General features: G+C 25.1%; 1 protein-coding gene across 1 annotated transcript in view; it reads right to left on the reverse strand.

Moving 5' to 3' along the window:
- LOC129608188 (ABC transporter G family member 20) overlaps positions 1-15,178 on the reverse strand; it is a 137,188-nt gene that overhangs the window by 18,743 nt on the left and 103,267 nt on the right. The window contains exons 3-5 of the mRNA XM_055519546.1: positions 14,135-14,294; positions 12,813-13,075; positions 4,332-4,425 (exon numbers count right to left, since the gene is read on the reverse strand). Coding sequence (XP_055375521.1) covers positions 4,332-4,425; positions 12,813-13,075; positions 14,135-14,294 — 517 coding nt within the window. The remainder of the gene's footprint in view (positions 1-4,331; positions 4,426-12,812; positions 13,076-14,134; positions 14,295-15,178) is intronic.

Below are 15,178 nucleotides of genomic sequence, written 5' to 3' on the forward strand. Positions count from 1 at the left end.
AAGTGGAGTGAATAATATTTTGAATAATATACGTAAAATTTCACCATGTTTACTGCAGTTTCTTTCTTCCAATTCGGCATTTTTCATGAGATTATTGCCAGAGAAGAAATTATTTGCAATATTCTTTGATAATCTTCTAATGACACTTTTTTTTATATACTTATAAGTTTTTTATATATATTACTTCCGACACTGGTTTAATTTCCATATATAAAATTATTCACCTGCTAACTGAACTGTACTACTCTTTGAGATCTTCTATTTCGTTTCTTCACAGCAAAAATATTTTCTACCAAAGTTTTAGAACAAAATTTTTGGAACCCAACAGAGCCTAATATTATAACCGCAGCACTTTTTCAAAAATCTATTACAAATGGTTAATCTAAAATAGTTATCGTCTATACTCTATATATTCATCAGATTTTCAAAATTTTAAGACTTTGTATTCAAAATAAATTGATAATATAAAATGCAAATGTATATTTTGTATGTGTGTATGTATAAATCGCGAATAATTTATTTATTTATCTTCAATATATTTATAATATTTATATTTTTATATTCAATTTTGTTATTTCTTTTATTGTTATTTTATTTAAAAGAAAATATATGCATATATACATATACATATGAATAATGTATAAATATAAAAAAGGATATTTTCAGAAAATAAAAATTTCAGGTCAACAACATACGGGCACGCAATATTACTGTTAAAAAAAAAAACAAAATGTACACATCACAGCTATTATTTTTGAAAGGTACAGGGTAGGGGTATAAAGTAGAGGGTAGCAGTGGGGATATTGAATTCGTAACTCACAACTTTTTCTTCTCAAGTAATTTCGACAAGGCATTTGATCCTATGTTTTTATTAATACGGTTGCCGTTGTTGTTCTTGTTCTCATTTTAACTGTTATATTGACTACTTTTGTTGTCATTGTAAATAAGTTTTTACATTCTAGTATGATTTTTTTTTGTCTTTTTGTTAAGATGTGTGATTGTGTGTACATTATTTTTTTTTTAAATATTTAATGTGTATTTTTTTTTTAATATATTTTTATTTGTTGTAAAAATTCATTAAACTTATCATAATAAATATGTACGAGTATACACACACACAAACATGGTGGAAAATAGAGAAGAAAAAATGCACACAATTGTGTTTATTTTTAACGACAATACCGCATTGAATGAATGGCAAAAAAAGAATTAATAGCAAAATAATATTATTAATAAAAACGGCAACGCGATAACATTGGTAAGAATGGTTATAACAGTAATATCATGTAAGTATAAATGTTAAGTTACACGTACTTATATGAGTATGACATAGAAATGAATGAAAAAATACTCGATGGAATGTGGTATAAATGTGAAAATGGTGTGAGAAAAGGCATGAAAATTATTAAAATAAAAAAAAGAAAATTTTTTTAAATTTATTTTCTGAATTTTTATGTTTCTTATTATTATACATATATCTTCGAACTTCTTTACTCTATTCGTATACGTGTTTAAGTATATAGTAATAATAATGATATACTGATTATATGTGTTAAAAGAATGAATCCAAAGAGGCAAAACATAAATAATAATATATGTATAAGTAGGTATACGCATGCAGAAATGTGTTATACATATACAAGAGTGTAGTGCGTACCCCTATTTCCCATTATTACTTGTATTAATAATTAAATATTTTACAGCACTTAGGTAATTAATAATGCCAATTTACATTTATAATATCGGTCCCCTAGAATTAAAATCTAATATTCCAAAACTATAAGTTTTATGACATATTACAAATGACATTCAATAATAGTAAATTTAAATAAAAACAATGCAGAAAAATTAATGAATTACTTATATACATTATCTTTAATTAAGCCGCGATATGACGGAAACTTAAAACGGATAAGGGGGAGAATTGAAATTTATATGTGATTGAGGTTAATTAATAATTATACATCTAGTTAAAACTACTTGAAAAACAGTATGATTACAAGTTAAACAATTTTTATTTTTTCTGATGGAAGCGAGATATAGCTGTGTATAGCTTAAATAATCGAAATTATTAACCAACTGTTTAAGAAAATCTGGAATGAATTATTTAAATTGATCGCATCAAAATTTCATAAATTAATTGAAAATTCAATTCTTTTATAAAATTTTAAAACACACTATATTGTGCTTTTCCTGGTTTGTTAGATTCCAAGGGAATTGATATGGGATAAGACGACTTATAACTCGGGCAACTGCAGCCATTCACGATTTATTGAAGACTCCCCACACTACTGCCTATATAATATCCGTGTTCCAAGTATAAGACTGGAGATATCCCCAAAATAATTAGACACCAGTTCCCGAACGCCCATGAAATTCTGTCCAAGATAATTGCGATGCCAGACAGCCAGTAGTATTACAACTACATTGTGTTTATTTACTAACCATTTTAATTTTCGGGATAGTAAATGGGAAATGAAAGAATACACTCTATTCTTACAATAAATGAGAATGATGTGTTCTATATAATTCCAATACAGGTACACGCATGCATTTCATAATTTAATGCTTAATAATAATATGCTAGTATACAGAAAATAACAATTTTTAATTGAAAAAAAAAAATATGACAATATTATAATAAAATTTAATATTTTATGCGTACATAATTAATTATTAAAAAACAAAAGTTGCAAAACGGAAATTATAATGTTCAGGATATTTTATCGAGTTGAAATATTTTAATATTAAAGGTATAAATGAATATTTTTTTTAATAAATTAAAAAAAAAAAATATCAATAAATTAATGAAAGTTTTAAAAAATATAATCGTAATTTTAACAATTAATTTTTTTGTGTATATTAAAATAATTATACTGTGACCGACTTAATATATTGACCGAATTATTTAATATTAATTAAATTGTAATTGAAAAATTTGTATCTGAGGTTAAAAGAAAAATAAATTTATAAAAAGAGAAATTTAACACTTAAAATTTTATTAAAATTTTCAGTAGCTCGTTTATTCTACCAAATAGGGAATGATTGTGTAGCATTAGTATTCTCTTTGAAATCGCTTAGTGTTTGTTATTAATTAGTCTAATATAATTTTTGTTCGAACTTTGGTTCTGTTTCGGTAACATTTTATAATTAATTCAACTCTAATTGTCTGTACTATATTTCAAAGATTTCCTCTTGAAGCACCTTTATAGAAATTTCTAAATTTAATTATGTATATAGATATCAGTAAATATAACATTATACCACATTAATTGCCTTACTCTTACACGCTATATTTTATGCGATTGGGTTACCTAAATATAGGTTTCTATAATAATACAGGGTATTTTATAAACATACAGAATGCTTTCGTTTCTCTCTAATAATATCTTCTTACTTTATTTATATTCACATAATATCAAATTATAATTATCAATTTACACAACACATGAATGAAAATAAAAAATTAAAATATTCTTCTAAACTTAGAATTATTTCCATTTTCTATAAAAATACATACATACAGCTATATAATATACTTACAATCTATTCTAAATATTAATATAAATATAATAGCATAATTTTGTAGGTGGCAATAATAAATTTGTGCCGGAAAGTTTTCTAGACTTTTTTATATAATAAATTTTTATTCTGTCTGGAAAATTTTTTCTTTCTCATTAAATGCATCTATATACACGAATTATAATTGTGTATATACATACAGAGTATGCTATAATATTTTGTATAAAACGTATTTATGTTAAATATATTTACAGGACATAACCTATATATTATAACATTATATTAACGAAAGGATGTGATATTATTTTATTAATTTTCTAGCATAATATAATAAGCTTAACAATTATAATTAATTTTATATTTTATTGTATACAAAAACAGTGTTGAAACGAAATTTGTAACACAATATACTTTTTGTTCTTAACCCAAAAAAAATTATTTATGCTATTTTATAAATAAACGCTTTCAATCATCTTACTGCAACAACGGAGATATCACAGTATTAAAGCTAGCTTCATCAAGAAAAATCGTGACTTTAATTAGCAATCAATAATTATTCAGAAAATTGTAAGTTGGTTTCGCGATTAATTGTCCTTTAACAATACAGACCATTGTATACTGCGAATTAGAATGTCGATAAATTTCAGTGTATACTATTAATTTTTAACAAACCAATTGAACCAAACCAAACAACAGAATTTTTGTTACATAACGAATTACACTACTACTTTAAATTTTAATTTACCAACTCTGATTTCTTTAAGTTTGTTGGTACCATTAAGATTATTACAATTTAATTTTTTACTTACAGTGCCAGCTTGTTTTGTTTCATCTATATAATGTGTTGTAATTATCACAGTTGTATTACCATTTTTTGTAATATCCACCAAATGATCCCAAATACTAAAATGAAAAATAAATGCAAATATAAAATTAATAAAATTTTTTTATATATGAATAAAATTTTTAGGTGTAAATTTCTAAAATTATAAATTGTAAAAATTTTCCGAAACAAAAATATACCTTGAATGTCTCGCCGTTTAATTGCAATTTTTAAGGAGAGGAAGGACCTATTAAAATGTAAAATTGTTCATATGCTGTTAAAATTTTAATAAATTAAAAATTTCACTAATTCCACTTGTATTACTGCGACTAAAGATTAATTAAGTAGCAGGTACTTTAACTTTTATTTCAACGTATGTATTGCGAATTTATTGTTATTATATGAGCGCTGTGAGTATATAGTGGGAATGTGAAAAGTAGATGAACTACTGAATATTCGCTTCAGGATGAATATTTGATTGTTTCTTATAGAATATTTTGTTATTTAATTATTTTAATGAAATTCATTTTAAATATTGAAAAATATTTGTTTTAAGAATAATTTCGATTTTATTGTACACCTATTAATTTTGGATTTTTTGAGTATTTTGAATACTAATTGAGATAACACAGCAGCTATATTTGATCGAGAATATTATAATCGGATACAATTATTAAAATATATATTTAAGTCTCAATGATATTTTTTAATAACATGCAGCCCTATAATCAGCAATGCTTTTCAAAACTATAATAATTATCCAGACAGAAATTACTTTTTAATTTTAAGGGCTTATTAATTTCATCCATTTTTTTTTTCGTTTTTCAAAGTAACGAAAATTCTTTTATCGGATTAAACGCTACGTACATGCATTTTTTTTTTCTACATTTCTGAGACAAGTGAAAATAAAAAAAACTCTAAATAAAATCGGATAAAGTTTTCCATATACAGAGTTTTTTTTGTTATACTTATATAGTTTAGAAAACATTTTAGTCCATCTGCTTGAAAAGCACTTTAGATAACAGTAAACACTTTTTAGATTATATAATATATTTATAATTTATTTTTTTTTTTTAATCTGTCTTCATGTTAAGAAAGGATATGTGTAAATAAACTTCAAAATATACTCGTATAGAAAAAAAAATTCATATCCTGTACAAATCGATATCATTATAAAGCGAAAAATTTTCTTTCATCCTTTTTTATTTTTTTTTGTTTTTTTGTCAAAATTTTGTTTTTCTCCCATGCCATTTATACTCGTAGTTTCTGTTGTAGTTTAAATGTTATTGATTTTTATTATAATATTGTATAATCAAATGTTACGTTCAATGACCACAAAACATTCACATGAACTTAAGAATATTATTTATAATGGTTTTTTATTTTATAAGAAATAGAAAAAAACGAGTTGTTTGATTGGAGGGCAATATACTTAAAACTTAAATTTCGAATGAAATTAGTTATAGAGGATGGAAGGAATTGGATCAAGAAATTAGAAATTGTTAAGAAATTGTCTTGGCAAGGAAATGAATTTTGCTAATATTCACAATATTCTTAACTATATTTCAAAAGCAGTTCGAGTTATTTTTTTAAGGATTCTTGCAATTAAATATTTTAAATATTGAAATTACTGAAATTTATATAGAAAATGCACATTTGTTTTTTTTTAAATTTTTTGAGAATTTAATTGAACTTTATACCACAGTCCCTTCTTAGCCCATCACAAATGGTTTCAAATTGAATTTGTGTTATAGAAAATCGTTAGACCCCAAGTTTGATTAATTGTTACATTGGTTTTATATGTTAATTATCAAATTTATTACCGAATCGCTAACAAAGACCACCATGTGAGCTTTTTAAAGACAATAATCAGAAATTACTCGATTAGAAATTGAATTAAGAATTTTGAAGTCAGGCTGTTATTACCCTTTCAAATACTATATGTTATTATTCAGTGTCGTGTTTTAAAATAGGATTTTTAAAATCTTAAATTAGAGACCAAACTCGTTGTGATTTCAAATTAAACTTTAAAATTTTCTGTATTACTGAACCTACTTGATCATCTTCAAATTCCAAATTGATTATACTCAATTTTATTAGTTGCCAACTGTATATACTGTTGCCATTTACGTATATAATTGTATATTTCCTTTTATATAAGATCACTTTTATATTTCCGTTGTATATAATCCAAATATACAATCATTTAAAGATTATCAAATTTCCTTTAAAAGTCCTTGAGTCAAATTTTTATAAAATGGCAGTAATATCAATATAAAAATAATACAGAAAAAAAAAACCAAAACTTGCAAAAAACAAACAGTAAAAAGTATAACAGTAAAGTGAAGGATTTTACTTTATTTTTGTATTTGTACTATTACGATATCCTTTAATGGAATATTATTTCCTTAGTAAAATATAAAAAACAAAAAAAAAACCAAAAACAACAAAAATGATTTGATTTTTAAACAATTGTAAAGGATAAAAAAGGGATAAAAGTTTCATTTTAAAGGATATTTTTTTTTATTTTATTAAAAAACAAAAAAAAAACAAAAGTGTAAAAGTGTTCCAGCGTATTATTTTCGTTTTTTGTAGTTTTTGGATTTCTTTCGTCCTTTTAGCCATTTGTTCTTGTAAATAATTGCGATTATACCAAAATAAATGAATCATTTATTTGCTTTATGATTTTTTATTTTGGAAATTACATCAAGGTTAAAAGGTTTTTTGTTGATTCTCAGAAATGAAGAATGATGAGTGTGTGTGTTTGATTTTTTTTTTTGCTTCATCATTTCAACTGAATTTGAAAATTTCGTATATAAATTGTTTTGATATATTTGTAATCATATGCAAAAAAAAAATCTATTTATAGGATTAAAATGCAGAAATCCTTGAAAAATTAAATAATATTTTTAGGATTTATGAAATAAAAAATTAAGCAAGAATAGGTAGAGTTGACCGTGTCCACTCTATGATACCTGTACGAATGAAAAATTTTAAGTTCTTGCCACTATTATAGCATAACGTGCGTTAATAACCGCAGTGTTGCATATGTAGACCTGGTTCTTTATTTGCTTATGAAAAATTTCAGCAATATAATTTCAATACTTTTCGTAATACAAGACTTAATCAAATATAAGAACCCAAATAAAATATTTTCTTGTACGGAAATTCAATGTTGTAGGTTCTATAATTTCTGAGATATAACCAAATAATAAAGTTGTAGGGCAGTTACTTAGACTGTACTGCCGCGATCATATATCATTTGTAAAATAATTTGTGAAAATTTGATGAGCTTAGATTAATAAGTTTTTGGGCTATCATTCGGGCGGACTTGCGGACAGCCGAAACGGCGGATGGAAGAACGTATAGACGGACGGACTGGCGTGTTTACATCGACTTAGTATTTGATGTTGATCAAAAATATACACTTATTTCTATATCTCAAACTATTATTTCTAAGCGTTACAAACGCTAAGAAAAATTTATTATACCTCTCGAACATACGTTAGTACGGATATAAAGATGATTTTAAAAAAGTGTGCAAATATGCAGAAAAATATTTGAAAAATAATTTTTTTTAAGATAATTCAATTGGAATTATTTATTTTATACCCAAGATAAACATTATTCAAGTTCAATTTACTGTCGTTGCAAACGAAAGTAGAAAATTTTCACAAAATGGTGCATTCTTTAGGGTCTGATGCATACTACTAATATCTATGCAAAATTCTTTAATAAAGTTTTATTATAATTTATTGATATTCTTGTTTACCCTCAAAAGAGTTTAAATTTTAATTTATAATATTCTTGGATTTTATATTAAACAATTTATAATCACTGGCGTGGCTAACTAATATGGTCATCCACTTTAAATTTCGGATTTAATCGGATTTAATTGTGATTACACTTGGATTTTTAATATTATTTGAAAATGCACATGAATGCAAATTTAGAATTTTACGTTCCAATTTCACATTCCAATTTTATCACATTGGATATTTGTAATTTTAATACTGATCGTCCCTTTTCTAAATTGTTCACTCCTTAATAAAAAATATCCGTGATTTAAGAAAATTTTTTTCACTTCCAAGATTTTCTTTTACAAATGAAACACTTTTTGGAATCTTTAAAATTAAAATGTTTAATATTTTTAATGAAGTTTCATCTTAAAAGTTAAGATCTTGTATCTTATACAATGTGGTTTCCAATTATTTTAAAGCAATTAAAAAATTTCTTTTTTTTCGAAGGAAAGATGAAAAAAAAAAAATTATTTTTGGTCATACGTTGCTAGTTTTGTACAAAAAGGAAGAAATTTGAATTTACTGAGTCCATTAAAAAGAGGGAGAAAAGAAAATTTTTTTCGAAGCAAGATTAATACTTTGATAAGAAATCCTTGAGAATTTCTATCACGTATTCAATTTTAAAATAAAAGAATATTAATAAAAATGAAAAGGAAATTTATGTTTATTTGGAATTTTTTTTTTTCTGGATTTCATATTCAATTTTAATTTATTCAAATGAATTCCACCCCCTTTGGGGAATTTTGAATACAAGAAAAACGATATGATTTTTAAAACCAATTGGCTCCGATTATCTTATTTATCGCTACTATATGATAATAAATGGTTGATAAGAAATAAACTTGGAAAACAAACAAAGGATGCCATTTTTTCCAAATAAAAAATTATACAAGAAAAGTGCAACTAATTGCAAAAAAAAAAAAAATTTTTAAATGAAAATGAAAAATTTTATTTGAAATCGGTTTTTGTTGGAGTTCAATTAATATTTTATAATTAAAGGATATGTTCTTAGGACCAATTTTCTATATTTAAATAAATTGGCAAAGAAGTGATAAGAACTTTTAAAATTTAATTGCGATTATCAGCATATTACCATATCCTTTTGTTATATGGTTGCAGAAATTTAAATTGTCTTATTCTCAATAACACATTTTGTTCCTAGTTAGCCATCAAAAATTCAATGCAACCAAAGCTGGCATTTCATCAAATATTTCCAATAGTCTTTTGAAAATCGTCTAGTACAATTTTTTTAACAGCTAGGGTATTTTTCAAAAAAATTATCATTTGATACCTCTAAGAGCATCATTTAAGCTATAATTTCTACGGGATACATCTATCTCCAAAACTAATATTTTCGAAATCTCCAAACAAATATAGTAAAACATTTTGCACGGCAGTTATAGAGAGTTCAAGGCTTTTTGCCTTAGTATACCATACGGTATTATTTGCCAGGCTCCACATTTTGAAAAAAGACGTTGTAAAAAAATATTTGAGAGCCGAAAGGTGCTAATTACAAATTTTTTAAAAACGATTTTCAATGCGTTCTCTTGGGAGATTTTTCTTTAAAATCTGAAAGTACTTGCACTTTTTAATAAAGGATAAAATTTCTCTTTTTGGATTGACTTGGATTATTTTTCGGACATTGCCTGCTTGTTTCGTATATGGACCGCTTCGTAATGAATAGATTTTGAATGAATTGATTCTCTTAAATAACACCTAAAATTAAGAATAATTCAATACAATATTTTAAATTTTTAGAAGAAATGAAATTCGCTTTAGGTTAATTGTACGTCTGGGTATGCATGTATAGTGCAATGCTCAAGAATCTTATCAAATATAAAACCTCCATCAGTTTAAATTTTTAAAGAATTTCTTCAAAAATTAAAATAATATTTTTCTTTTACAAATTTCTTTCAAGTTTAATTCTTAAGAATGTACTAAGACGGCTTAATTTGAGCCGCCAACATAAATACGTTTATAGTTATGATTTTATTTTTTCCGAAATAAAAATAAAAATTATTTTTTATTGTTATTTCCTTACGTTTTAAATTTTTTTGCTTGTGAAAAACTCTCTAGGCGGCTCTTTTTTCTTTAACATAGCTATACGAGTACAGTCTTTTCAATTTATTTTAGTTGTTATTTGCGTTTGTGCATGGTGTGTGTGTGTATGAGTTTTCTTTTCAACAGGAGAATTATCTCACTGTTTCTGTTTTTCTTCTTCTTTTATACTTTGCTTTCATTTTAAATAGAATTTTACACACATTGCTTTTTGTTTTCATTTTTATTTGTGCCTGCCTATTCTTATTTCTGGTCGGTTTATAAAAGTGCTTATCTAGCGTCTTAGAATATGTTTATGATAATAACAAAAAAGTTTTAAAATTTAGCGACTTCATATTTAGGTTTTTTTTTTTTTATGAAATTTTTGATATCCTTGTGAATTTTATTTTCTCGATATTAAATGAAAAGTGTACGATGGGAGATGGTTGTAAACCAAGGGAAGATGGTTTATAAACAATTTGGTAATTTATTAAAGTCGCCTAAATGTATGCAACAATTAAGTTTTAAAATTTCATTCTATTTCGAAATTTTTTGTTTTTCGATAGACGAGGAATAAGGATTAATAATTTTTTCTAATATCGTAAAATTAAGACAAAATCCAAAATTTCCATTATGCATATAACAACAACTATGACCCCCGTATTATATTTTATACAGTGAACCTGAGCTCCTTTGATCAAAATCTACAAAATTAATATACAAAAAACCCAGAAATTAACGTAAAAGGATGTAATTTCATTATTGTTGCTCGTAATAATCTTTTATATTTCATTCTGCAAGTGGAAGGCGGTCTTTTTTATTCTTAAAAAAAAAAGTATAATATATAAGGCGAAAAATCTCATGAATACGTTAGTAGAATTTTTGTCCATTCTCTTATAAATAATTTGCATTATTTTATTTTACTCTTAATCCTAGAAAATATGAGCAAACGTACACATAAAAAAAAAAAACCGACAAACAATCATAAAAAAAAAACATTGAATTTTTTTTTGCCACTTTTTATATAATTTTTGTGTTGTATATGAAACAACAATGATATGCAAAATAAAAGCACAAGTAAAAGATAAATCCAAACAATCATCAAGGACACTACATAATATATTTAAAAAAAAGAAACCTTATATAGAACGGAACACTGTTATAATGCAAAAAAATTACATGGAACCCAAAAAAAAAAAAGAAAACAACGACAAAATAATACAAAGAAATCACCATGGGATTTTTCATATAGTTGGGTCCTGTGTTAATGCGAAACATAAATTATGACCTTTTTCTGTTTTTCGTTCTTGCTCATCATTATCGTACTCGTAGTCGTCGTCGTAGCCGTCGCATATCCACCAACAAAATAAAGTGTTATATTTTCATATTCATGTTAGTATTGTAAATATGGGCCAGTCATAATTTCTAACAAAAACAAAAAAAAACAAAAAAAATGGAAGAAGAATTTATTACAGACGAGCTTTAATGGGTACAACCATCAGAGAACAACACAAAAATAGCCTAAGTGTTTTTCGTACTGTTATGCGTTCCACATGTAAAGTACATGCATACATTTTTTGTTTTTCTTTTGTAATCCATAATAAATTTCTGGATTGCTGAGTGTTTTGCAAAATATAAAGAAAAATTGAAAAGCGTAACAATAAAATATGAAAAAAAAAAACAAAAAAAAAACAAAACAGAAATTGGATAATGGTAAGTAAAAGCATGAATTTTTTTATTTTTTTTAGTTTGTATTGTCAGCAAAATGAAGGAAAAAAAAATAACAAAATTTTTGAAATAACAAAAGAAATAAATTATAATGGTAACCAATGCCGTTAGGAGTCTCTCTTTCTCTCTCTTTTATCAATAGTAATTCGTCAACTTTAAGTTCCTTTTTGACATGCAGAATCTTCTTTTGACATACAGGGATAAAATTGATGGAATATTTTAAATTCTTAATTTTTTTTTTTATATCAAGTGTTACTAAAATGATTTTCAATTACATTCTATAACGCGTTTTTTTTGGAATTAAAAATATCAGATTAGTAAAGTTGAAAAATTCAAGTCATTGAGTGGCTCATACATAAGAATGAATTTATGAGCGGTTTTTGAAAAATATTGTGATAATACTTGAAAATTCAAATTATTCCGGAGTTTCAAGAGTATAGCAAATTTTTTATAGCTCTACTTTTATTAGATTGAAGTAAACTGATGAGGTGTAATATTGCTCATGGTGCATCAATTAAAAATTAATGTTTAATTGAGCCAGGCTATTGCATAATAACAAAGGCTGCATGTTATCTAGAAAACAGTGGAAAAATATTGAAAAATTTATCAGATCTAGCAGCAATCCACAATACGTAAATTCTAAGATTTAAAGAATTCGCTTTATAAACCTTATATAAAATAACTACTCTGTATGAGTATAGATTAAACATCACACAATCATGTGAGCATCCTTAATATAAAACAAGCACTAACATCAATCGTAAAAGCTATTAAAATCATTTAATCACTTAAAATTACGGCAAACAAAAGACTGAAGTTTTATGGTAAATATTTGCTAAAAATATCAAATTTAATAGAATCACAAAAAAAAAAAAATATTCAGTAGTCTATATACTACTTACCCTTGTCTAAGTACTGGATCAACACCAACTGTCGGTTCATCTAAAATTAATAATTCAGGTTCATGTAAAAGTGCTGCTGCTAAACTCATACGACGTTGTTGTCCACCACTTAAATTTTTAACAAAACCATTACCAGGTGGCATCATTAATAATTTTAATAGAAAATCAGTTCTTGCTTCAATTTTTTCAGTTTCCATACCAGCCATCCAACCAAAATATAATAGAGTTTCTTTCATTGTAAACTCACCATATAAGGCAACTTCCTAAAAATATTTTTTATATTAATATACGAGTAATAAAATTGTTTATGTATATCGTATATTGTAATCATTATTATATTTAATAAAAAAATTTTTAAAAAAATTTAAAAACTAAAAAATAGTGCAAAAGTGAATATTGGAAAGGAAATAGGAAACACTGTAGAGCCGTTGATTACTACTGATTAAATAAATTGTGTCAAGGATTATGAAAGGGCACTAGGAGAGCAATGAAAGTAAATGGAATTTTATCACTTCATATTTTATTGGTAAGTGTTACATTATACTTAATTAAACTCCATTCTGGTACACAACTCATATTTTTAAAAAAATTATGATGAAAATTGCATTCGGCCTGTAAGATTAAATTCAAATCTAATTTTTTCTAACCTAATTTCTTAAATAGCGATTACACCTACTACAAATGCATGGTCCAAACTTTTATTTACGAATTTACTTTCAGCGCCGATTATAGAGAAATTTCTTAAATCCATTAGTTATGAATTTGTTAAACAAATAAAATTAAATTGGCGGTCTAATTAGTTCTATTGGAAAATCAGTTCTGTTAGAAAATCTTCTGTAGTAAAATTTCAAATTCAATATGTGAGTAACATGTAAAATGTCTCATTTTATCGACAACATATCATAAAGAATTTAAAATTTTTAATTCAATTAAATTTCATTTTCTCTCATTTACGATAAGCTATTCTTACGATATTTCTGTTCTAAATTTCTAATAAAACTTTGGCATGAATTCTCTAAAATAATTTTTTTTCCAGGTAAATTTCATTGCTATTATAACTTTTATCAAATACATACATATATACGTATATACATATTTTACATTTACTTTACTTATTTCCTAATTAACTTTGTTTCAATTTATCCTTATAGGTATTCATATATATGCAAATTTTAAATTGTCATAATATTTATTCAATAAAAACTTTTATACATAATAATATTCACATATGCACATATATGCATGCACACATATATTTATACAATCACCTATGTTTGGATGTACTCTATTTTCAAATGAAAATACATAAAATTTTGACATACCTGTGGCATATATCCAATACGTGGTCCTGGTACACCAGAGCCGCGAGAACCTGGTGTACCACCAAGTACCCATATTTCACCGGAATTTAATCTTCTTCTACCGACAATACATGCTAGAAGTGTTGTCTTACCGCAACCAGATGAACCCAAGAGGCCATAACTGAAAATATAAAATAGGAAAAAATAAATGAGAAAAAATTGTAAAAAAAATTGTTATTCTTTTCTTTTTTGTTGTTTTGCGACAGTATAAAACTACATGGCAAGAATATTTATATAACAATTTTTATATACTCATATGTACATTGACTTTTACATAATAAATACAATGATGAGAGAAAATAATATACAATAAGCCAAATAGCACTGGAAAAATGGAAATGAAGTAAAAACAAAAGTGACAAAAAGTAGAAAAACAAAATAGAAAAATAAAAGTAAAACAAAACAAAAAAATATTGAAACGTTGGGAATATGAAAAGCACCAAAGTAATCAATTTTGACATGCTATAACCGAAACGAGACGCAAACGTTACAACTTTGGTTGTATTTATAAACTGTTATACTAATAAGTATATGTGTTTGTGTATATATATATATATATATATATTTACATTTTATGAATCGCAACTTTAGATTAGTACTGCTGTTTTTCATTTTTCTTTTTATTTTTGTAATTCTTTATTTTTTTTTCTGCAGAATTGTTATTTTGTATAACAATAACAACAACAACAACAACAACACAAACAAAAACATTCATATTTGTCATAATTTTTTGAATAGGGTGCATTTGAGTGGGTTCTCTAGTAACTTGAATATCATTTTAGTTAATATTTACATGTTTAAACTTTATTAAAATATGAAAACAAATATAAGAACAAAGAAAAGAACAAGGATTACAGAAATAGAAATAGAAACAAAAACAGAAAGGATATTCAAGTATTTTATGGTTATTGTTCATATTTAGTGTTTATTTTTAAAAGGTTCTCTTAGGAAAAGTTCATTTATTTATATATACATATGTGTACGAAATAAGTATATGATGATATG

The sequence above is a fragment of the Condylostylus longicornis genome, unplaced genomic scaffold (genome assembly GCF_029603195.1).
Source record: "Condylostylus longicornis isolate FDR11 unplaced genomic scaffold, ASM2960319v2 ptg000030l, whole genome shotgun sequence".
Lineage (NCBI taxonomy): Eukaryota > Metazoa > Arthropoda > Insecta > Diptera > Dolichopodidae > Condylostylus > Condylostylus longicornis.